The sequence below is a fragment of the Protopterus annectens genome, chromosome 5.part0 (genome assembly GCF_019279795.1).
Source record: "Protopterus annectens isolate FY-2018-M chromosome 5.part0, PAN1.0, whole genome shotgun sequence".
Taxonomy (NCBI): Eukaryota; Metazoa; Chordata; order Ceratodontiformes; family Protopteridae; genus Protopterus; species Protopterus annectens.
In genome coordinates this window covers 1,175,193,301-1,175,220,129 of record NC_056735.1, presented here as the reverse complement: position 1 = coordinate 1,175,220,129, position 26,829 = coordinate 1,175,193,301, and the positions used below count along the sequence as shown (strand labels likewise).

Sequence of the window (26,829 nt, the reverse complement as noted above, 5' to 3'; positions counted from 1 at the left end):
AGTTGTGCAACATAGAATGATTTACTCAGCACTGTAGACACGTGATGGTCAAAAGCTAGATTACTATCTATGTGTGTCCCTAAGTCCCTGACTACTGGGTCAACACTAAGGGGTGTGTTGTCATTATGATAGTTACCTACAATCTGATCATTTCTCCCATGCTCCTACACCCAGTTAGTTTACTTAAAAAAATGTCTTTCTATGGGGTATGGAATCAATGACTTTAACAAAATACTGATATGGTAGGTCTACTAGAGGTTTCTGATCTAACTTTACTGTAATTGATTCGTTGGGACTGGCAGTACCTTCTAGATGAGAGTACATGCTGGTTAGTGTCTTGTAGTTTGTCATGTTCTATGAGGGTCATTCACACTTTCAATATCCTTTTTAGAATCTTGCCCTTCACGAAGGTTGGAATTATTGAGCACCACTGAAACTTTCTTCCCAGCCCTCATTAAATATCCTCAAACATCATTTCAGTTTTCTGTTTTCCCCTTCCCCACTCCCAAATTACCTGTATTCCCTCAATCTCCCTGAAGTCTTCTTCCAGGTTTCCCCACATTCGCCCATCACTATTTTTTTGCAGCAAAAAAAAAAAAAACACACCTTATATTACACAGCAGATTTAAAATCCTCTTCTCAAGGAAAATACCAAGTAGCCATTGCTGTTAACATAAAGCTGTGACATCCACTTACACATGTTTAGCATGTAGAATTAACACAGACATTTTGATTTCTCTAGGGAAAAAAAACACTGAGCAAACTCGAAAATGGCACCCAAAAATGCAAATAGAAACATATAAATTAAAGGGAGCACACATTTTATCTTTTTAAGCAAGTCCATTCAGAATTATCCCACTGTCACATACTGCCTGAAGAATACAAAGAATTAACAAAGTATCTGTACAAAACTGACCTGCAAAACAATCATTAGACTATGTGTTTACTGCAAACCTAAGTGCAAGCACTACACAAATTATTATTTTTCTGCAATATATGGCATTTGCTTACAACTTAAATCAGTAGGTACAAAAATAATTTTGATTTTATACGGGGATAGAATGGTACCTCACTCCCTACATTACTGCATCTGCATTACAGCACTTTTTTACCTGCACCTTACTACTGGTATACTTTTTCTTCTGTACTTGCCTGCTGTACCTTTTGTTTTATGTCTTACAACCGCCCCGCGAGTGAAATGCATTACAGTAGATTAATGCTGTGCACCTGATAATAAATCATAGATAAATAAATAAATAAATAAAACAAATAACTCCTTGATCTGGTAAACACCACAGAAATTATAAGTGTGTGCTCACTTAGTGGTTTACTGAAAAAGAATGAAGATGCACCTGTAGTTAATACATTAATAGTCTTTATGTAACAAGGAAGCATACTCTTACCCCAGTGATAACAATGCTATACCAAGAGGCAATAAATGTGTTGAGGCACAGGACTGCAAAGAACATTTAGGCTTAGTTGAAAAACTGACTTGCCTATAAGCAAAGATGTTCATAAGATCTCTATTGATCAGCAGAAAGAAATACAGTACATCACTGCTTCAGACTGAAAGGGAACAGAGCACCCAACTGCCCTGCACCTCCAGAGCTTATCTGAACAATCCTTCTTTGGTTTGTGATTTACTGTGGAGTTGACTGGTAAGAGAAGTTTTATTTGAATTTATATTTTAATTTGTTATCACTGTTTTTCATTGTTTGTAGGAAGGAAGGGATGGTTTGAAGGCAGGAAGATTTACTTTCAAATGTTTGTTGTTAAAAATGGATAGGTTTTAGACAGGCAACCTCTAGCCATCCCAAGGGGCCTAGTCAGCTATAAATTCACACACACACTGCAGAGAGGACATTCCAGAACTTACCTAAACAATCCTATCTTGATTTGTGATTTACTGATACAGCAAACTTGCTGGCTGACAGATTCAGCAAAAACGTTACTCCTCTGTCCCCCCTATCAGTAATTCAGGACATCCCTAGTACCTGCCCCCTTCTCCTTATATCTAGGGAACAGATCATTACTGCTTTCTCAAAGGCAAAAAATACAGCCTCCATGGGACCTGATATCATCCCAGGCTGCATCCTAAGTCAACTCAGGCAGGAACTTGCAGCACCATTAGGCACCCTATTCAACCAAAGCCTGAGTACTGGCTTTGTCTCAGCTGAATGGAGGACAGCTACTGTCATCCCTTTACACAAAGGTGGAGCATCCACCAATCCAGGAAATTATAGACCCATCAGCCTAACTAGCCTGATCTGCAAGGCCATGGAATGGATTATCATGGACCTCATTAACAAGGACATGGCAACCTTCAAACACTTGATCCCACACAGTTTGGCTTTGTCAAAGGGAGGTCATGTCTGCTAAATTTGGTTGACTTCCTTGAGACAGTCACCAAAGCCATGGACGAGGGGAAGATGGTGCTCACCGCCTACCTTCACCTGGCCAAAGCCTTTGACACTATTCCCCACTTGGGCATAATAGATAAACTCTTTCAACTAGGCATCGATCCATATGTTACCAAATGGGTAGCAAACTGTCTCACTGATAGAACCCACATAGTCAAAATAAGGGAAGCCACCTCAAGCAGTACATCCATAACAAGCGGCGTACCCCAGGGTACAGTCTTGGGGCCTCGCTTACTTAGGATATACTTTTCTGAGATGCAAGCCAAAACCTGTGGGCAATGGCTGACCAAGTTTGGAGATGACTGCAAGCTGGGTGATGTCATCAATTCCCCTAGTGATGTGGACATCCTCCAGGAAGGTCTCACTCAGGCAAATGACTGGTGCCAGAAACATGGCCTTAAGCCGAATAACAAAAAATGCATCATCATCCCCTTTGGGGAGAAGTGACATCCACACAAATTATCACATTAATAACAATGTCCTAAGCATGCAATCAGCCGTGAAGGATTTGGGCACCCAGGTTGGCAGCAACCGGAGTTTTGACCATCATGTTGCTTCCGTTGCATGGAAAGCCTTCTACATGGCCCACCTCATAAGTAATGGTATCTCATCCTGGGACAAGGAGATCATAACATCCCTGTATTCTTCCCTTATAAGGCCCATTATTGAGTACAGTGCCCCTTTTAGCATGTACCTTGCAAAGCAAATGCAGCAGCTGGAGCGACCACAGAGGTTCCTTACCAGGAGAATCCAGGGCCCCAAATATCTACCATAATAATAGGCTAAAAGCCCTATCCCTCTACCCAGTTTCATACAGACTCTTCAGAGGTGACCTCTGTCTGGCATACAAGGTGATCTCGGACCCCACCTTGATGGGACCGCTGCAAATCTGCAAGTCAAGCTCCACTCGAGTAACCTGCATGCATGGCCTCAACATCATCTGTGACATAAACAAGACTTGTTGACAGGACAGATTTGTGTCCCAGAGACTCCCCATCTATGGAATAGACTCCCTCTGCACGTCCAGCAGAGTACCTCTTTACCCCTTTTTAAGTGCAACCTGGATAACTGGATGGGAAACAGAAAATACACCCCTGAGATTCCACCCATGTCCCTGCTGGACAGGGGCATCATGTCCTGATTTGTCTAAATATGCGCTAAACTCTTGGCTAGGCTTATAAGGGCCTCAAGGCCAATAGCCTAGTAACCCGCTATGATCCTATGATTCTATGATGTTGACTGTTACAAAGAAGTGCGACTGCAAGCGATAGTGAGCAGAAGCTGCTGCTTACATTTGTGCATAACGTAAAGGAATTACAGATTTTGTCTGACTTTCAAAACTTGTACGGTCAGAACAACTTTACTGTACTTACTTTAGTATTTAGTTGTATATTGCTTGTGTGATTTTTGTCACAGAAGTTGATTTAAGTTCTCTTTGAATTCTGTGGTTACTGATTTTAATTACTCTTTTCTTTTACAATGTTTTATTCGTTTGAAGCTGAATATGGATTCCTTAAATGAGTATGCAATTAATGATTTGCTAATGCACAAATATCTTGTACAGTGTAATAAACGCTATGCATATTTAAAGGTAACACCTGATAACACCGGTGATCTCTGTTTCTCATGTCAAAAGTTGGATGATTTTCTTGCCATTGTTAGAAGTAAATCTAGACTTATTGATGATGATTGCATTTGTGCAATTGGCATGGCTTGGAGAACTGTTGTTTCATATATTAATGACTGGACTGGTGAGATAAATAATGTTAGGCAAAGAACAAACAGAACACATTTAGGAAATGATGCATCTGTTGTCTGTAAAGATCATTCAACCCCTATGAAACAAGATGCCCCTGACAACTTTGTAATTCAAGATGTAAGTATTCAGCAAACTGAGGATTCAGAGTATTCAGAAGAAAACAAAAAAAAAAGAAAGAAAGAAGTTTACAACAAATACGAAAGAAAAAGAAACTGATTAATGTCTGTAAAGTAAAGAGAATACATACTAAAAAAGGACACTGCTTTGTTATATAACACAAATTACAAGGAATGATAACATTTTTTCTATCAGAAAACCTTCAGTCTACAGAAAAAGGCATCATTTTTTCAACAGAGAAGGTAGAAAACAGAGGCAAGGGGCAGGTGAAAAGGAAGAAATCAAAACTGAACGTGGAAGGATTGAAGGACATTACTGTTAGAAAAAAGAAGAGAAAGGCAAATATTGACTACATGGCTCAAGCTGTTTATATACAAAGCCATCCGGATGAGAATTATATACTTGCAGATGTAATAGGCATTGAAAACTGTAGGATTAATAAGATTAATGGCAATGAAGATTATTCCTTTGTAACAACTGATCAAGCAGATATTACTGAATTAGAAGTTAAAGATTCGTCAGATCTGGTAGGAAAAGATATTCTTGTAATTGGAGATTCAGTTATTAGAGGAACTGATACTTATACTTACAGAGAAGATAATGAACATTGAATAGTGTTATGCTTGACAGGAGCAAAAATAGAAGATGTGTGACAAGCCTTGGAATGCCTTAATGTAAGGAAGTACAGATTTTATTCATGTCAGTACCAATGATCTCATCCGCAAGGACTCGTTGACTGTTAGTAGGGAACTGACAGCCCTCTGGGATAGTATAACTTGTACTGGTGTTAGGACATATTTTCATAAATCACATATATTAAGGATAATCAGGTCACTGTGAATGAAAACATTTTGGGGGGTAAATACCTACGTGTTAAAAATGTCCTGTTTTAAGAAATGGAAATGTGTAGAGCATCCATACTTAGTTTTGGGAACATGTGTACAGGCAGGATTGTATGCATTTGTCAAGATCAGGGAAGAGAACTTTTGCAGCAGATATTTTGCGATATTTGACACACTAGGCAGGATTTTTGCCAGGTCAAAACCTCAGTTCACAGATAGCAACATTTGATGCATCTCTGATAGTTGTTAATGCTAGGAGCATTAATAATCAAGTTTTTTTTTATTGGAAAATGTACTTGCTTCCCACAAGACTGATGCTGTTATTGCTTGTGAAACATGGTTAAAGAACAATGACTGGAAACCATTTTTGTCAGGGTATAAATGTTTTTAATGTAACAGACATTCTAACAAAAATATCAGGTGCAGGTGTTATGACAGGGACTAAAGATAGTTATGAGACCTGTGATTTTACATGTTCAGTGATAACACCAATACTATAGACTGTGTAACTGTGACAAAATACACCTCCAAAGACAAGTGCAGTTGACCTATAGTAATTTATATATTTCTCACATGAAACACAGGAGGGAAGAATAATATTAGCTGGGGACTTAAATTTACCAGTAACAGACTGGAATAATATTGATACAACAACATTAGTAAGGAAATTATTCATAACATATATTCAGGAAAGAAGAGTTGTGTAAAATCTTACCATAACTTAGACAGCCTTCTCTTCTGCGTTACGGTATTCTTAAGATATGGGAGATCATCCACCCCAAGCGACCCAACATCTGGCAAACATACAACAGCTTTTAGCTATTGCAAGTACTTAGGACATTGCATGTATGGTTTGTCGAATCTCAGCCATAAAAAGGATGTTCGCATGTACAATCCTCAGAACTGAAATCCCCAGGAGGAACACCAGTGTAAGGAAAAAGGAAAGAAATTTGCCATCTAAAGAAAAGAACAAGGTAGAGGTGTAAGTAAGGAGGGATAGAATACTGCAACATAGAAGAGAAGGACATCTATGGGTATGGTAAGATTTTACACAACTATTCTATGTCCTTCTATTTCAATGTTGCAGTATTTTGTACCAAAGATTTGAAGGAAACCTGGGAGAAGGAAGGAGCAAAGGAATTTTCTACAAAGTCACGAAGAATGGCTCTAGCAAAAATAGCCCTAGATTTAGAAATACTATCCAGCTTGCAATGCTTGGTGAAAGTATGAAAAGAAAACCAAGTGGCAGCCTCCAAAATGGTTTTAGTATCCAAATCTTTAAAGAAGGCACCAGAGGAAGCCACAGAATTAGTGCAGTGAGCCTTACGAGGAACAGGGAGACTTTTAACATGAAACACAACACAAAACAAAATAGCCTTAGAAATCCAAGAGGAAACAGTCTGCTTGGAAACTGGCAAACCCAGAGCCCTGGGATGAAAAGAAACAAAAAGCTGATCAGATTTCCTGATAGCCTTAGTCTTATCCAAACCAAATCTGAGTTTTCTATGCACATCCAAGATGTGTAAGATCCTCTCAATGGAGGGTTGTGGCAAAGGGGAAAAAAGTGGGCAACTGAATAGATTTGATTAAGAGACAAGTCATTCACCACCTTGGGCATAAAGGAAGGATTAGTAGGCGATGAGACCCTATCCTTATAAAAAGCAAGAAAAGGTGGACAAGCCATTAAAGCTTGAATTTCAGAAACCCTCCTAACAAAGGTTAAAGATAGTAAAAGAACAGTTTTCTAGGTAAAAAAATTTAAGGAAGCTGAAGCTGCAGGTTCAAAAAGGGGATACAGTTAGCTTCTCGAAGACATAATTCAAATCCCAAGGAGGAGTAACTAGTTTTCTGGGAGGATTAATATGAAGGATGCCTTTGAGAAAAAGTTTAACTTCTAATCTAGAAGCTAAAGACAGAATCAGTGCCAGACAAGCAGAAATGGCTGACAAGTGAATTTTCACTGAGGAATAAGCCAAAGCAGTCTTAACTCACACAAGTAGGAAAGAACAACCGGGATATCCACTGACAGTGGATCCAGATTATGTGAAAGAAACCAAACAGAAAATCTCTTCCATTTAGATAAGTAAGATCTTCTAGTGGGTTTTCTGACCCCTGCAGTACACTAAGCACATCCACAAAGAAAAATTTGTCTGAAAGGAATCAAAGGTTTATCACCCACAGAGTCAGATGCAAAGTTAACAGATGTGGATGAAGCAGAGATCCCTTGTCTTGTGTGAGATGGTCCATCCTGTGAGGTAAATTGTGATGATTGCATTGGCTAAATGCAGAAGAAGAGGGAACCAATGCTGTCTTGGTGAAAAAGGAATCACCAGCAAGATTTTTGGTTTGTCCTGCTAAATCTTGGCAGAACTTTTTGAATGAGAAGAAACATCCCCGTCCATGAGAAAGATAAGGTGTTCACCTTCCAAACTAGAGGACCTGGGACTCTGGCATAAAAGAAGAAGGTGTCATTTCAGAGAGGAGGCAAAAAGATCCACTAGAGGAGTACCCCACTGATAGACCAAGTCCAGAAACACATCACTATGAAGCATCCATTCGTGGGATTGAGTCATGGATCTGCTGAAAGTGTCTGCCCCAAAATTTTGAGTGGAAAGCAAACATCGAAGCAACCTCCACCCCCCAACACAAACCATGAAACACATACTTCACAAAACCAGTGTGCCATGCAATCACAGCCCTTAAGGCAAAATAACACACCCAACATACTAGTAATAGGTGACTCTATAGTCAGGCACACTGACATCCCACTCACTAGGCTGAATAAGGAGAAGGTTACTGTTAGTTGCCTGTTGGGCCCAGGATCTGCCACATAACACAAGCACTCAGGTCACTACAGAACAAGTACAAATATGACTCTGTCATTGTCCATGTTGGTGTGAATGACCTGAGCCGTACCTCTCTGGACTACATGAAAAGAGACATGGAAGAGCTCTCTGATCACTTATCCCAGGTCAGTATGACCCTGACCCTGAGTAGCATCCTGCCCTCACCAAGAATGATACCACGGTACAAAGAAAAAATTCTCAATTTCAACAACTGGCTAAGTTTCTGGTGTCATTCAAAGGGGATCCAGTGTCTGTCTACCTGGGATGGCATGCTCGACAAGCCACTTTGCTTCACTAGAGACGGCTTGCACCTGTCACCCTTAGGCTTTCAAATACTGGCCAAGGCTCTTGCCACCCTCATAGTGGCTTTTTTAGGCAAGGCTCAAAAGACAAACCTACCACCGTAAATAGCACAAGTAACAAAAAACTGAGGGTAGTGCTACTCAATGCCAGAAGTCTGAACCTCAAAATGCATGCACTCAAGGCACTCCTCAGAATGGAGAAAATCAATATATGTGCAGTAACAGAAACCTGGTTTAAGGCTCCAGAGAGCACCCCAGCACTACCAGGCTACAACTCATACCATACATTTCGGCCACAGAACCCAAACCAAAATACAAAAGGCGGGGGCGTATCCATATTCATCAAGGATACCCACACCTCCAGGTTAGTGGCACAGCATGATGCTTCAGAGATCATCCACTTGCAACTAACAATGGGCAAAACTGCAATTCAAATTGTAGCTTGCTACAGATCACCCACCATGTCCCAGGACCCCCATTCCGTGTTCCTGGAAACACTGAGAAACATAAAGGTCCTACCAAATACCCTAATATTGGGTGATTTCAATTATCCAAACATTAACTGGAAGAACTACTCAAGTACTAACTCTCTTGCCCAACATTTCCTAGAATTTATAAACTCAAATGCCCTGGTTCAACTGGTCAACACTCCCACCACAGGTGACAACATATTGGACCTGGTCATCACCAACATGGGTGAATGGTGTTCCACACCAGAGGTCAACCCCTCGCTGGTTAGATCTGACCATAAATAAATCACTTTGGATATCCACATTCCGCCCCCACCCCTGGACAAGAAAACCACAGTGAAAAACTTTTCAAAAGCAAACTTCACGTTACTTAAGACCAAGGTGGAAAGTTTCAAAGCCCCAATGCTGAAGGATAACGCTGTCCAAGCTGCAAAATTCTTTACTAATACACTCTACGGGCACCTACAAGAATGCATGGATCATGCCATCCCAAGCAAAACCAAGACTCACTCCTCCAAGAAAAGAAACCAGTCTGGTGGACTCCTGCCATAAACAAGCTATACAATAGAAGGAGCAAACTAGTACAGAAAAGAGTAAAATCCCAAGAAGGGAAGACATCCTTGATCAGTATCAGCATGAAATTACAATCCCTCATAAAATCATCCAAGGCGAGCTTTGAAAGAAAATTTGCCAAGGACTCCAAAGATAACTACAAGGCATTCTTTAGCTATGTCAAGAATATAAGCGGCAATGCTCAGATCTGCTTGGAGTTAGTGCAGAATGGCACAAAATACACTGGACCGACCGATATCGCCAACATCCTGGCAGACAGGTTCAGTGCAAACTTCACCCCCCTATCACCCCCAAGAGGGCCCATAACCATACCAGAAGAATGTAGAGTCCCTGAAACCACAGACACTCAGGTTAAAACAGCCCTCTCCAAAGCCAAAAACACAGCATCAATGGGACAGGACAGTGTCCCAGGCTGCGTCCTACACGAGCTCAAAGACGAACTAATCCCTCACCTAAGCACACTGTTCAAACTCAGCCTCTCCACAGGCTACGTACCCATAGAGTGGCGCACAGCAGTGGTTATTCCACTCCACAAAGGTGGAGCCACAACAAACCCCAGAAACTATTGCCTATAAGCCTGACTAGCTTGGTCTGCAAGGCTATGGAGTGCATCATCATGGAACTCATTAACAGAGACATTGGGAACCTCCAAACACTGGACCATACCCAGTTCGGCTTTGTTAAGGGCAGATCATGCCTCCTAAACCTGGTGGACTTCTTTGAGACAGTTACCAAGGCTATAGATGAGGGAATGGTGGTACACACAGCCTACCTAGACCTTGCAAAAACTTCAATACCATTCCCCATTCTAGTATTATAGACAAGCTCACTAGCCTGAACATAAACCCCTACGTCACAAGATGGGTTGCCAACTGGCTCATGGACAGAACTCACATGGTGAGAGTTGCGGTTAAAAGTGGAGTTCCCCAGGGCTCAGTCCTAGGATCCCTCCTATTCAGCATATACTTCTCAGAGGTACAGGCAAGCACAGAAGGACTATGGCTGACCAAGTTCACAGACGACTGCAAACTAGGAGCTATAATTTACTCTCCGGCTGACACAGATATCCCCCAAAGGGTCTCACTGAAATGGATACCTGGTGTCAAAACCATGGCCTCAAGCTTAATGCCAAAAAGTGCATAGTCATCCCCTTTGTAAAAAACAAAGTACCCACAAATTACCACATAGGTGATAGTCCCCTAAATACGGAAGACATAATAAGGGATCTGGGGACCCAAGTAGATAGTAATCTCACCTTTGATAATCACATTGCCAAAGTGGTTAGAAAATCCTTCTACATGGCCCACCTAATCACAAAAGGGTTCACATCCAGATTAAAAGAGGTCATTGTGCCCCTCTACTCATCACTCATCAGACCCATCATAGAGTACAACGCTCCATTTGGGATGTACCTTACACGACACCTGCAACAGCTGGAAAGACCATAGAAGTACCTCACCAAGAGGATCACTGGCCTCAAACAGATGCCCTATGCAGCTCGACTGAAGAAATTACAGCTGTACTCGGTTGCATACCGCCTACTCAGAGATGATCTCTGCCTGACATACAAGGCCATGTCCAACCTAGAATTGATGGGTATGCTCCACCTAAAGAAACCCTTATCCCCGCAAGCCACATGCTCTAGGGATCTAAACCTCACCACAACAATAAATAGGATGTGCTGGAGGGATAGATTCCTGTCCCAGAGACTTCCCATGCTTTAGAACAAGATCCCAATCTACATTAGGCAGATCTCCTCACTAACACGCTTCAAAAGAAATCTTGATGAGTGGATGGGAAACAGAAAGTTTACCTCGGGGATCACTTCAGTGACTCTGCTGGACAGAGGCACAGGGAACTAATCTAAGGGGGCGGTGAAAGCCAACACATTCTGGCTAGGCTTATAAATGCCTTTGGGCAGATAGCCTAGTACCTACCTATGAACCTATGAAATGTAAACTGCTTGAAGAGTCAAGTTCCATGCCACCAGAGCCAGTCTACAAAGAAGATATGACTTTGCCACCCCCCCCCCCGCTTGTTAACATGCCAGCGAACAGTGGTGTTGTTCATAAACACTTTCAGAGGTCCTGGATGAAACAGAGGATGGAAAGCCTATAGAGCTAGCATGAGAAAACTCGGGTCTACAACATTTCATTGAATGGCTATTCAGCGAATACCCATTCATTGAACACCTATTAATTGAAGGATGAATATGCTGCATCCACACTGATTTTTAGGTGCCACTAAAACTTCCTCATGTGAAGTTTTGTCAGGGGTACCATACATATTGTGGATGTCATAAACTCCAGTAGCCTCAGAAACACCCTGGCAGTTAAGAGATGGAAGAGGCAGAAGACTCTGGAAGAAGGAAGTAAGAGACAGAATCTTTCCTGGTGGAAGAAAAGCCATCATGAGATCTGTTCTAAGCCTGCACCCTAGGAAAATGTGATCCTGTGAAGGGGAAAGAAATGATTTTTTGAAATTTATCGTGAAACCTAACCTTTGCAGGAGAGAGATGGAAAACTGCAGATTTTGAGCTAAGTGTTCTGGAAGAGGAGCCTGAATACCTCTGATCCTGCAGTAAGCAGTCACAGGGGCCAAACACTTTGTGAATACCCTCGGGGTAGTGGATAAACCAAAGGGAAGGCAGAGAACTGAAAGTACAAGAAGCCACAGAGAAATGTAAAGATCTCCTGTAAAGAGGATGTATAGGGATGTGAAGATAAGTGTCCTTGATGTCCAGACAGGCCATGTAGGCCTGAGGAGGAATTACAGGAAACAAAGTCTGTAAAGACAACATGCAGAAAGTAGGAGCCTTTAGAAAAGTATTTAAATTGGCACCTTCGGAATTGTTCCTTGAGAAAGTAAATCCTTTAAGACCTGTGGAAACAAATCCAACTGGTTTTGAGGAAGTTGAGGAATGCCCCTGAAAGGAGGATGTTTTTTCCAAGTCATGAAGTATCTATGTTGGATAATAAAGAGAATCCATGAATCCTGACTTATACTTGCCCAAACTGGAAGTGATAGGGATAGGCAAAAAGAAAGAGGAGCAAGATATGGAAAAAGTTGGAAGTCACAGACTACCTGCTCTATCTGGAAAAGGCTGTTTAGGAGTAGAACCTGAAAGAGAAGCTTTAGGCTGAGGAGGTCTACTAACAACCGTCTTAGTCTTGGAAGAAGAAGAAGGAGGAGGAGGATGGATATGTCTGTGAAATTTAGGGACTAGTGACACAAAAATGTATTTCAAGTCCTGAAGTTCCTTTCCCTTTTCTTGTAAGGACTTGAATAAGTTTGCAGGTGCAGCACCAAAAAGGGCATTATTATCCAGCGGAAAATCCATTAATTTTCTTTTGATGTCATCTGGCAGTGGTTGAAGCCTCAACCAAAAATACCTTCTAAGGACAGAGCCAGAAGCAGCTGCTCTAGATGATGCTTCTGCTGCATCATAACTGCATTTGACGGAGTGCTGAGTCACTTGAGAAGAAGCTGCTAAAACAGACATAATCGGATTTTTATTATCGGAATCAGGAAGGTCTGAAAGAGCTAGAGAGGCCTGAGAAAGAAAAAACAAAGAATATCTGGACATGTGTGTTTGATAGCTAATGGTGTGGAAAGCTAAAGTGGCAGAAAGTGTAAACCTTCTTCTCAAGTCTTTCCATAATCTTGCTCTCCTTATCTGAAGGCAGAGGCTTAGAGGATGGTAATAACCTAGAAGATTTGTCTGAAGCAATGGATGCCAGCGCAGGGTCAGGTGAAAGGCATTAGTAAAGGAATTTACACTCATCAGGCATCTTATAAAATCTGTCAAGCCTTTTAGGTACAGGAGCCTGAGAATCAGCGGCCTTAGAAGCAGAGAAGAAAGCATCCAAAAAAGCTGGTAAAACAGGTGGCACAGCAGAAGAAGAAGGAGCTTCCATTTGTAAAAGGTCATAATATCTTTTTCTGCACCTCAGAAACCTGAGAGCTGTCCCATTAAAATAATTCTCTCATCTTGTTAATAGTTTCACCAAAAGATATTTCTTCCACTGGAGAATCTGCATCACTGGATTCTTCCTTACGGGAAGCATATTCTAAAGAAGATGTGCTTTGAGTTGAGCCAAGGAATCCTCATCAGATGAAGACTCATCCTCTGAAAACTCTTGTTCTCTAACCCTCTTATCAGGAGAAGAAGTGAAGGAGGGAGCAGAAATAGCAGAAGGCGACTTAAGAGCTATCAGAGCCTTAATCAATTCCTGTGAAAAAGTATCCCAATCTGCTTGAAGCGACTTAGGAGCTGAAAGATGCTTAGTTTTTTTTTTTTCTTAACATGCACCTCTGTTTGATGGCAAGTGAAAGGACCTGATGTAGGCCAGTCTTCAACAACTGACACCGGAACCTCTTCCTAACAGGAATCTGAGATATGTCTCTACATCCTTGCAACATTACAAGCAGTGGGTCCCTCCTTAACCATCTGATATGGACGTCTGCACTGCCTCTGAGGACATACCTAGGTTGGATTGTGGTACCCACAGAAAAACCAGACCCAACCTCCGAATGTAGCTCTGGATCTTTATTAACCTCAAGGGATACATCGGTGGAAAGAGAAGCAGGAGAAGAGGATTCAGGCCTTGGCTTACTGACCTTCCTCTTTAAAGTCAACTAGGAAGAAGGACCCAAAACCCTCCTTAACATCCTTAACTAGTTTTTTCAAATCTTGGTTCTCTAAAGACTCAAAGCTGAAAGATGACTTCACAAGGTCTTTGGCACAAAGGCCCGACAAACAGCAGAAGAATGGTGATCATGATTTGGGCCTAGACAAAAAAGGCAAAGATCATGACTGTCCTTATGTGGAATTTGCCTTCAACACCTACACTTGCCCTTCCTGTATGACATGAACTAAACAAAAAAGGCAGTAGCAATAAAAAATATAAACCCCAACGGAGCACTTATCTGAAAGCTTTAAGCAGCAAAACGCAAACAGGCAGCAGACCAAAGTACAAGTCAAGAGTTCCGAATGGTGGCAGAGAAGTTCTGAGGACTGTACGTGCAGATGTCATTTTTATGGCTGATGTTTGAGAAGCCACACGTGTGACAACCCATGTACTTGCAGTAGCTAAAAACTGTTGTATGCTGGTTGGACGTCTGGTCGCTTGGGGCGGAGGATCTCCCACAAGTTAAGAATACTGCAACATTAGAATAGAAGGACATCGCCAATTACTTCAGATTGTCAAAAAAAAAATATCAGGGAATGGAACACACTAGACATTGTTTGTGTTTCTAAATAAATGACTGTTGCTTCACATCAACTACTGTTGATGTGCAGTGATCATGGGGTTATAAAGATTAATTTGTTGCTAGATAATTTTGCTAAACTGAAATTTACACCAATGCACATTAGGTTAATTACAGATTATATGGAAGCAAAACAGTCACTATGTAAAACTAACTTGAGTGATGTGCTCAGTGGAAAAGCTGCAGATGACATGTGGATAGTTTTGAAAGAGAAATTGAATGCAAAAGAAATAAATAAAAAAAATGTTTAACATCAGGATCTAGGCATACAATGTCAGGGGGATATATTTCCATAAGAACAAGATACCTGACTTAAGGTGAGGGACAAAAAATATATGAAATGGAAGAGAAGTCGAACTACAACTTTGAAAACTGAAATAAACAAGCTGGAAAAACAAATTAATCATGGTGTAAGACAAGATCAAGAAAGATTTGAAAAAAAATTATATAAAGATATAGAGCATAATAGGAAATCATTTTATGCATATATACATAAGATGTGGAGGGGGAAAAGACATACAAATTGATAAACCGTGTACAGACTTTAAAACTTATTCTCAGACTCAACAGATTACAGATATAGTTACAAAATCTTACACAAAACAGTTTGGCTCAACAAAGGGGTGATAAATTGGCTTAGTGACATTCAGGTAATCTCAGATACTGGAATCAAATTCGATTATATTGACAAAGAACTGCACAAACTGGATCTAAAGAAAGCACAGGGAGGCGATGGAATTAGTAATAATGCTCTGAGAACACTTCAGCAAGAACTTACAGTACCATTATATCTATTATTCACTAGGTCACATAAATATGGGGATTCCTCAAGATTGGAGATATGCTCTTATTAAACTTGTCTTTAAGGAAAGACAAACCCAGAGTCATATAGACCCTCAAGTCTACTTTCATGTTGTGGAAAAATAATGGAGAAGTTAATACTGGATGAGTTATTTTCAGAATTGGATAGGCTAGGACTTAAAACCATATATCAGCATGCATATGTTGAAAAAATATCTATTGCCTCCTATAACATGATGTTCTATAACAATATAATAACAGCTATGAATGAAAAAGTGTGCTGCGATGTTATTTATATAGATTTAACGTCAGCATTTGACAGGGTCATGCAGAAAATACTGATCAATAAATTAGAACAACTAGGTATTGATGTACTCTTAAAATCAAACTCAACCACCAAACAAACCGATAAAAGTACAAAGAAAAGAAAAGAACACTGTGAACAATTCAGGTGCTGTTACAAACTTTTATTACAAACTTTTATTTATGAGATAAGCACTTTTGTCTGAAAATAAAAAGACTTCATAAGATAGTACAACATTTAAAAGTCCATCCTTAAATACAACATTAAATTACATCACTGACCAATCTCAATGTCATAATCAAAAATTTCAAAGATTTGAAGAGCCATTCCACCTTTGCAGCATTAAATACTGTACATTACTTAAGAAATATAAAAATTCCTTAAAAATGTAATTTGTTTTCTTTTTCTTTTTAATTTCATATAGATGTTCATGCATTCTATCATTCAGTTTACGCTCAGCCTTTCCTATATAAAATCTGGGGCATGTTTAGTATACTGCTGCATACACAACACCTGTACTATTACAATTAAATTTCCCTTATAAGTTAAAACCTTGTGCATTAATAACAATACTTTCACCTGTTTTTATAAATTTACAATAATTACAATTCCCACATTTATTCATCCTTGGATCCCTATTGGGTATGCTTGCATTTTCTTTCTCAAAGATGTTTTTCATACTAGTACCTTTTCTACATAATGTCAGAGGTTTGTGCCCCATTTTTTCTTTCACCAAAATATCCTCCTTTATTATATTCCAGTTTTTGTTTAGTATCCACCTTATAATCTCACTGTCTATGGTGAAAGTAGTGATACAAGCATTTCTATACATATGACTTCTAAGAGTTACATGTCACTCCATCATAGCAGTCTCCTCATGGGTTTTATTATTTAAGATAGGGTCAAAGTGGTTATTGTCCCTTTTGTTAATAACCTCAAGCATTAACTTGCTCAACATTATTTCTGGGTACCCTCTCTTACTAAAATTTCCTTCAGTACATAGCATTCATCCATGAAGTGTGTTTCCAGTGTAGTCCTACCAGCTGCATGTACAAACTGACCCTTTATTACAGCTCTTTTTGTGTCATAGGATGATCACTAGTGAAACGAAAGAAAACGTTAGAATAAGTTGGCCTTCTAAAAATTCATGAGATAGCCCCTTGTTTGGTTTGTCTTTCTCCAGTCATATATCCAAGTAAGCTATTTTATCATCCCCTATTTCATGTGTGAATTGATATTTCTATCTGTATTACACTCTCAACTAAAGTGGAGATTGCATTAATAATCAACACAATCCTATAAAAATGCATACCTTCCTGGGCTTCATAAAGTTGTTCATGCTTATTTAATTCAGTCAGAAATTTCATAGTTAAAGAATAAAAAAAAAAAAAAATTTGTAGATTATTTATGGAACTTTATTTCCTAAGGTTCAACTTAATTTTGTAAAAAGCATCTGATCACTCATGTTTTTGAATCAAGAATCTCGCAAACTCAATGCTCCCATTGTGTTAAAAAGTTAAACAATAATTTTTAACTCAAGAGTGACATCATTCCAACCAGGCAGTTTCAAAATGCACAGACTTTGAGGGGCTCTACTAACTCTAAGATATTCTTTTAAAGTTTTTAGCATGTCAAAAACATGAACTCCTGTCTTGGGGGGGGGGGGGGGGTTGCATGATGATCAAGTCTAGAAGAGGAATGAAAGTTATTCTCATGCAGTATGAAAGGTCTAGACAAGACTGCCTCTGTTGGGGAGTCCCATAGCCATGCATATGAGTGGGCAAACATTTGAATTTCCTCTAAATATGGGGTGCTCTTTATGTAGAGTCTCCATATCTTCTCTGTGTTCATGTAGGTTTCCTCTGGGTGCTCTGTTTTCCTCCCACATTCCAAAGAAATGCAGTAGGTGGACTGGATACTCTAAATTGGCCCTAGGTGTGAATGTGTGTGCGAGGGTGTAGTATAGAAGAACAAGTGAGGCAGTGTTAGACATCCAGCAGTATGAATCTTGGCTCTGGATGTCTGTTGCTGTTAAGGTGACACCTTGACCCCATGTGCAAAAATGGGAATAAAGGCTTGTGGATGGATGGATGCATGGTTCTGATTAGGGACTGTATCAGAAAAGAGATAGACAAACAGATGGATAGATAGATAGATAAATAGATAGATAGATAGATAGATAGATAGATAGACAGATAGACAGATAGATAGATAAAACCAGCCCACTCTGCTCAACTTCCAGTTGTCACTCCCACAGCACTACATACCAAAGCCATTGGAAATGAGGGATCTTGAATGGTGGATATGGTTTTCAGAGTATCAAAACTGCTCTGTGATGGTGATTATTCCATTAAACTAACATCCAATCTACAAGTCTGGAGGATTTTTCCTGGAAATTCTTGCATAGGGCTTTCTATACGCCTAATAAAATTGCTAAATGTAATCTTTCTAAAGAAATAATATGTTGGAGATCTTCACTAAAATGTAAGGCTGAGAGGTCTCATATATTTTATAAATGTTCTCTAATTAAGAAATTTTGGAATGAAATTGGAAAATTTCTTCAAGCTATTTTTACTGATTCTTTCATATTATCAAAATCTTTAATAATTTGGAATGTAAATGAGTCGAATACAATGAACAACAAAAATAAATATTTACTCTGGACAATGTTGACAGTTGCCAAAAAATGTATTACAAGAAGATGGAATATGTTCTTCACTCCAACAACTAAATTCTATTGGAAGAAGTAGCTCTTTTGGAAATAAAAAAACAAAGAACTAAGAATTTTCCCCAGCAAATGGACTAATAATCCTTGGGAGAAAGTCCTCTCCCTTGTTAAGACAATGAATTCAGATCTACTATCATCTATTTAATTAAATTGGAAACAAGGAACACTGGAAATTGTATGACCTTACTACATGTTTATAATATGTTGTTATTCCCTTATTTTTTTTAATTTGAGGCCTTTGTAAATTTTGTACATAGTTTATCAATATTGTTATTTAAATTGCAAATTTTTGTTGTCTTGTTGGAAATCTCAGTAAAAAAGTTTGAACAAAAAAAAACTGCTCTGTGATGAAAGAGTCCTTAGTGGCTCCAGTAACCAACAAAGACTGATATCAGTTGGATGTCATGGAGAAAAAAAAAAAGAAAACATATTTTGAGAAAAAAATACATCTGGGAATATATCCAATTTAGTGGGGCATGTAATGTGCAACCAGTAAAGATGTCTGCCCTAGATCATTAAGTATTGACAGCTACATTCTAAGGGTCATTGCAACCCCCAAATTTTTAAAAGCAAGACACTTACCTAACAACCAAATGATGAGCAAATAGTCGATACTTTCCAGAGCTGGCCCCATTGTGTTCTTTTTGTCATCATTATAGACCACCAATGAATACATATTTAGCAGAAGTAAGAATGTGAAATAGGAAGCACCATGAATGATAAACTTCATAAACGGGGTGTGGATAATTCGACCCAGCTGAGATTTTGGAGCAATGAGGTAGCAAATGGATAATAAAGGCCATAGGAGAGCTACTGTGAGCACAATTAAAATCTTCTTACAAGTATGCTTTCTTCTGTAGCCAGCCATTTGTCCAAACCACACTGTGTTGAGGAACTGTTGGCAGTTTGACTGGGACACAAACTAGAAAAAAAAAAGAGAAACAGAGACATCAATGGCTTGCTGATACACCCTCCTCAAAATAAAATAAACTGAAAGCTACAAGGAAACCAGAATCTGATTACTATGTACCCAAGTCTAATAGAGAACATTTTCACATAATGCAATAGATATTTGGAGACTGATTTATCATCCAATATATTATTTTAATCAGGGTAAGCTTTAGTGCGGAAAACTCCCATTTCAAAAGTGATAAAGCACTGTAAAATAAAAATAAATTGAGAAGTATTCAAAGACTCTTAGCACTTATATGAAACAGTATAACAAAGTATTTTTGTTGAATTTTCACTTGGTTTCATGGAATATGTCTGGAATTACATTCCAAAAAAGATATATAACTAGTCCCTTTAGCCACATTGTGTAAAACTAAGTGAAAAATAACAAAAGATCATTTTTAGTACTTAGCTCTTGCAAGTACCTCCACTGCAAAATGAACTCACCATATGGTGCACTTACCGTGTTTTAAACATAAGTAAAGTAAATATCAAGTTGTGAAGATGGACTTTCACAGTTCACATCATACTGTAACTTCCAAGGTGGAGAGAGATGAGTTACACAAGCCTGCACTGAACAAATCAAATACCTTCCTACCCTCATCCTTTAATGTATTTCTAACATTTAATGTTGACTACAGAATACTCTATAGAGTAGACTTAAGTTCTATAAATTCCCGATATTAAGAAAGGAACAGCTGTGATTTGACAGTAGACTAATCTGTGATACAGAGCACCCAGAAGAGCTGCAATGATGCACACATTGTGCCTATGTCTGAATCCTTATTACAATAGGAAAAACATATTTATGTATATTTTCTTACAGCAGGAACATGTTCAAAGCTATCTATGTTTACTCATTTAATTATTTAGTTATTTATTAATCTGTTCAATGTTAACTAGGTAGGACAGATGTAGGGACCACTCATGCTGCTGGGCTGTAGCCCCTCCTTATTGATCTTAAAGCGATTTTATTTCATTTTTATCATTATGTTTTTAAATATTACATTTTCTATTTCTTGGGACCTGGGATGTTGCTGCAGTGTACTGTGGTTGTCCTGAGCTCTGATTTGAACATAAAAGTTAACTTATTTTGCTGGACTGTTTTTTTCCGAAACACCTCAGTATCAATGCATAATTTCCCCAGAAAGAAGAAGGCAGTACACCTTGTTATGGGTCCTTCTGCAATTTCAGGGGCATTACAAAATATCAACATAGTGGTATTGGTTGAAGCAGGAATGCTCAGTACTTGCTGACTTGTGGACAGACTGACTTGGAGTGGAAGCATTTCCCAAAAGTGAAACTGTTTTATTAAATAAGTTCCTTTTTATTAAATAACGGGTGTGACTACAAGTCTGTTTTCTCTTTGCCTTGATTGGCTGACTGACTTGTTTGATTCAGTGATGCAACTGCAAGCCAGAATCTCAAGCCTGTCTTTTTCAGGGGATAACTTGTCTTTCTATTCATATCATGCCATCAGCTATGGGTGGAAAGGTTTCAGTACAATGGACTTCACAGCTATGAAAATGGTGTAGAAAAGACACCTTCATTAAAAGTGGCCACATTGTAATCTAAATCAGTGATACTCTAAACTATCTGGATGGCAAATTATTCAGTGCTATAATGGATATCTCAGAACTATCAGTAGTTTGATTCTCATAACAAACCAGCAAGATATGTAGAAAGCAATCATACATTGAGTGCTTATTACAGTGAAGATTGTTGACATGGCATCAGAATAAATTCATCCCAAACAGTGATGTGTACATATGCAGTCTGAAGTAGGGGTGTAGTCAGAGAATTTCATTTTGTACCCACAATCTCTTAATGTTGCCCCCAACCAACCCAGCATTATTTTTGGTGGTTTTCTCTAAACCCTTCAAAGACCTTGTGTTTGGAATAGAAATTCTCTTTGCAAGCAAGTTTTGTGTTTGTTGTTGGATGCATTCATTTAGACTGCCACAGAAAAGCTAAAATTCTTCTTAGTGATGCTCAGAAAAATGTACACTACAGAGTACTAAGGGTGCACCTAGCTACACCCTTGGTCCCTAGCAGTCTTTCTGGGTGTAGAGGGGGTATATAAATTTCCAGCCATATGCACCTAAGGAAAAATGATAATACTATTGTAATGAAATAAATCTTTAAGACCATCTTTCTGATAACCAGTCGAACAGTTCTAGTTTCTTCATTTGCCTTTTACCAACATGTACATTATCATGTTGAAATGATACTATGATTACAGAAACCAACGGATATGTTACTTTTAGCAAAAAATAAGAATATGTTGTTCCACTAAATTCATTTTTAAATGGCTTGATCATTACATTTTAAATATGAAGCAAGCAGTCTGTATGGGTGATGTAATGCAAGCCTTCTCTAAACTCAAGTATTTTCATCGGAGAATAATAACCCATGTTTCTGTCACAGGATACATGTCAAACAATGCATACCTGATGTACAGACATACAGTTCAGGCACAGACATAGATACTTCTTAATGTTTGTAAGAAAATGTATGCATTTTTTGTTTATGCCACTATATTTTCTTCCAGCCCAATATCTCAGATTTAATTTTTGGAATATTTAAAAAGTCAAATTAGCACCCTTGACTAACACAAAGGAATATAAATTTCAGTTTGAAACAAAAAGTGATGTTAAGGACAATTAAAGAAATGACAGATATACTAGAATGATGTAACATATATTTAATGAAGTTAAGGGAAAATATTAATAATGCTTTACTCTTTAACTTAGAAATTTCTGTGTAGTCCCTTGAAGTAACGACTGATAATTTTCTAAAACTAATATCTCTTATTTTATTTTATTAATTAGTCTGTCATTGCATTTTTGTGTAGAGTACATTTCACTGTTTAATTAGAATAATTACTAGCAGGGTATGTGGGATATCATGCAACACATGCACACATGAGCTTATTCACACACACACACACACACACACACACACACACACACACACACACACACACACACACACACACACACACACACACACACACACCACACATAAGCTTGTGCACACACAAAAACACACACATTTGAATGAACACATGCTTGTGCACATACACATACATACGACACATAAGCTTGCGCGCGCGCACACACACACACGAGCACACACGCACACAAAGACACACACACGTGCACGTGCATACACACACACATTAAATCATCCTACCTAAGCTACCAAATGACTTGATGATTAAGGGATTCTGGGTAGCTGATTTCCATTTGTTAGCTACACTTGCCTACATGGCCTGTACTGGACTGAGATGTCCCACCTATCATTTCAGTACTGGTAATCAGCTAAGTGGTGGCTGATGGCATCTCAAGTTTTGAGATAATTAATAATTATCAATACCATGAATGTTATTTCTGCAGCATTTACTTAATCATCCCAAAGTGGTCTGCTGTCAGAATAAGTGCCAAATACTGCACAGCTCTCATCCCCAGTATTATCTACTGCTGTCATACCTTGAGCCAATGGTTTTGAAATCATTTTATGTGAGTATCATTTCTTGAATAACACTTTTTAATAAAGCCCCTTTGTTTTTGTGTAATCTTTGGAATTTACCCTTATTTGAATTGAGAATACTGAATATATTTATTTATATTGCTTTTGATATAATTTCACTCCTTTCTGTTACTTTAAGTGACTTTAATTGAATGGCATTACTTAGTTTTAAAGTTTCATATGTACTTCTATACACTTACAGTCATCAGTTAACTGCCATGGGTAATGCTCATTTACACTGCTCAGCTCGAATGTGATTCAGAAACATCCAAAATCAGTATAAATCTAAATCTCATTAAAACCTTTCTGTGAACATCTGTGAATCATGGCAAAGGTGTGAAAATATGAAAATTCTGCAAACATCTCAACAACTTTATGGGTCTAGCAATGTTTGGAAATGTAAACATTTATTTTAAAATTGTAACACTATCAAAGCTTCTGCTGTGGTGGTGGGTTAGCGTTAGCGTTAATAAGCAGTAAGGCGCTGTCCGGTTCGATTCCAACAACACTATCAAAGCTGACCCTGACGTAAAATTATCCTTCCCCATTCCAGTTAGCCCTACTCATTTGCTTGCACCCTGCAGCATTACTCGCTTTGAAGTCACTAGCTGCCACTAGCTGGATTAAAGGGCTTTCAACCATGTCATAAGGAAAAGCTGATATACAGTATAGTTTGTCGACAAAGATGATCCACAGAACAAGCAATACAAAACTTAAAGTAGAGACGATTCAACATGTAACAGCGATCTAAAGTACTAAATAAGTAAAGACCAATAATATGTAAAGGGCATAGTGACTAAAATAAAAAGCAAAATCACAGGAGAATAATACTGACAGAGTTAGTCTGGTGATTAAATATACAGCATAGCATTGAGACTGGCTGAGATTCAGAAAGGTTTAACACAAGGGGTGATGCCTTAATATGTCATGTTTCCACTTGTGGTAAGCCATTTCGATTCTTAGACTGCCCTAGTGCTGAAATTTCCATTAACAAAACCTTAACATGGAGGGTGGTCTCATGGGCAAAGCTGCATGATAATTCAACAACCTAGAGGAATGGCTTATGCTAAAAAGCCACCTTCTCTCTCCCTTAGAAATGCCAGGAACTCCAGGTTTACACTGACAAGCAATTCAGAAAACCACAATGTAAAATTTTACTGTTAGAGAGAAAAGCGAATGACATAAAAAGATACTTTCACTGGTATGGAAACAGCTGAGGTGTACGTAAGCTCAGCTGTTGATATGTTTGTGTGTGTGTGTGTGTGTGTGTGTGTGTGTGTGTGTGTGTGTGTATGCGTGTGTGTGTGTGCATGTGTGAGTCTGTATGTGTGTGTTTGTGAGTGCCTGTTTGTGAGTGTGTGCACGTATGTGTGTTTGCTACCTTGGTGGTTACACATAGGAGATGTGTAGGGAAATGAAAGTCTGGATATGTGTGTGTATTATAGTGTGTGTGCTGGTAAATGGATGAGCATTTCCATATCTGTGTTCAACTGTGAGACAGTGTGTGTGTGTGTGTGTGTGTGTGTGTGTATGTGTGTATGTGTGTGTATGTGACTGTGAGTGTAGAGTGGTGCCTTTGCCAACATAATGCACAGACAGCTAAGGAGGACACTAGCACCATTAGGTTTGATAATGCTGGTGATGGCTAGTGTGTGATTCAGAGACATACTAAATGAGCTGATAATGAGGTCTTTCTCATTGTGTCAATCTGAATCACATTATCACACCATCGTGGTAACTGATGTAGCTGTGGTAAGCAGTTACTAGAAATGGTGAACCCTTTTGTGAATCCCAACAACTATACATTTCTAAGTCATGATATTATGAGTTACTAACAAGCTTCATCCTGACATTTACTAGAATTTATAAACTCAAACACCCTAGATCAACTGGTCAACACTCCCACCAGATGTGACAACATATTGGACCTGGTCATCACCAACATGAGTGACCGGTATTCCACACTAGAGGTCAACCCCTTGCTGGTTAGATCTGACCATAAACAAATCACTTTGGATATCCACATTCCGCCCCCACCCCTGGACAAGAAAACCACCATGAAAAACTTTTCAAAAGCAAACTTCACGTTACTTAAGATCAAGGTGGAAAGTTTCAAAGCCCTCATGCTAAAGGATAACCCTGTCCAAGCTGAAAAAGCCTTTACTAATGCATTCTACGGGCACCTACAAGAATGCATGGATCGTGCTATCTCAAGCAAAACCAAGACTTGCTCCTCCAAGAAAAGGAAACCAGTCTGGTGGACCCCTGCCATAAACAAGCTATACAATAGAAGGAGGAAACTAGCACAGAAAAGAGTAAAGTCCCAAGAAGGGAAGACATCTCTGATCATTATCAGCAAGAAACTATGATCCCTCATAAAATCGTCCAAAGCGAGCTTCGAAAGAAAAATTGCCAAAGACTCCAAAGATAACCACAAGGCATTCTTTAACTATGTCAAGAATTTAAGTGGCAATGCTCAGATCTGCTCGGAGTTAGTGCAGAATGGCACAAAATACACTGAACCAACCGATATTGCCAACATCCTGGCAGACAGGTTCAGTGCAAACTTCAACCCTCTCTCACCCCCAAAAGGGCCCATAACCATACCAAAAGAATGTAGAACTCCTGAAATCACAGACACTCAGGTTAAAACAGCCCTCTCCAAAGCCAAAAACACACCATCAATGGGACCAGACGGTGTCCCGAGCTGCGTCCTACATAAGCTCAAAGACGAACTAACCCCTCACCTAAACACACTGTTCAAACTCAGCCTCTCCACAGGCTACGTACCCATAGAGTGGTGCACAGCAACAGTTATTCTGCTCCACAAAGGTGGAGCCACAACAGACCCCGGGAACTATCACCCTATAAGCCTGACTAGCTTGGTCTGCAAGACTATGGTGCACATCATCATGGAACTCATTAACAGAGACATTGGGAACCTCCAAACACTGGACCCTACCCAGTTTGGCTTTGTTAAGGGCAGATCATGCCTCCTAAACCTGGTGGACTTCTTTGAGACAATTACTAAGTCTATAGATGAGGGAAAAGTGGTCCACACAGCCTACCTAGACCTCGCAAAGGCCTTCGACACCATTCCCCATTCTGGTATTATAGACAAGCTCACCAGCCTGAACATAAACCCCTATGTCACAATTGGCTCACAGACAGAACCCACATGGTGAGAGTTGCGGGAGCTAGGTCTGACTCTAAACCGGTTACAAGTGGTGTTCCCCAGGGCTCAGTCCTAGGACCCCTCCTGTTCTGCATATACGTTTCAGAGGTACAGGCAAGCACAGGAGGACTATGGCTGACCAAGTTCACAGATGACTGCAAACTAGGGGCTATAATTGACTCTCTGGCTGACAGAGACATCCTCCAAAAGGGTCTCACTGAGATGGATACCTTGTGTCAAAATCATGGCCTCTAGCTAAATGCCAAAAAGTGCATAGTCATCCCCTTTGGAAAAAACAAAGTATCCACAAACTACCAAATAGGTGGTAGTCCCCTAAATATGGAAAACATAATAAGGGATCTGGGAACCCAAGTAGTAATCTCTCCTTTGATAATCACATTGCCAAAGTGGTTAGAAAATCCTTCTATGTGGCCCACCTAATCACAAAAGGGTTTGCATCCAGATCAAAAGAGGTCATTGTGCCCCTCTACTCATCACTCATCAGACCCATCATAGAGTACAAAGACCCATTTGGGATGTACCTTACAAGACACCTGCAACAGCTGGAAAGACCATAGAAGTACCTCACCAAGAGGATCACTCGCCTCAAACAGATGCCCTATGCAGCTCGACTGAAGAAACTCCAGCTGTACTCGGTTGCATACCGCCTACTCAGAGGTAATCTCTGCCTGACATACAAGGCCATTTCCAACCCAGAATGGATGGACATGCTCCACCT

The 26,829-nt window shown here is 39.4% G+C and overlaps 1 protein-coding gene across 1 annotated transcript in view; it reads right to left on the bottom strand.

The window, feature by feature from the left end:
* The window catches only part of TRPC1 (transient receptor potential cation channel subfamily C member 1), a 983,394-nt gene that overhangs the window by 277,810 nt on the left and 678,755 nt on the right, over positions 1–26,829 (bottom strand). The window contains exon 7 of the mRNA XM_044071022.1: positions 19,016–19,355. Coding sequence (XP_043926957.1) covers positions 19,016–19,355 — 340 coding nt within the window. The remainder of the gene's footprint in view (positions 1–19,015; positions 19,356–26,829) is intronic.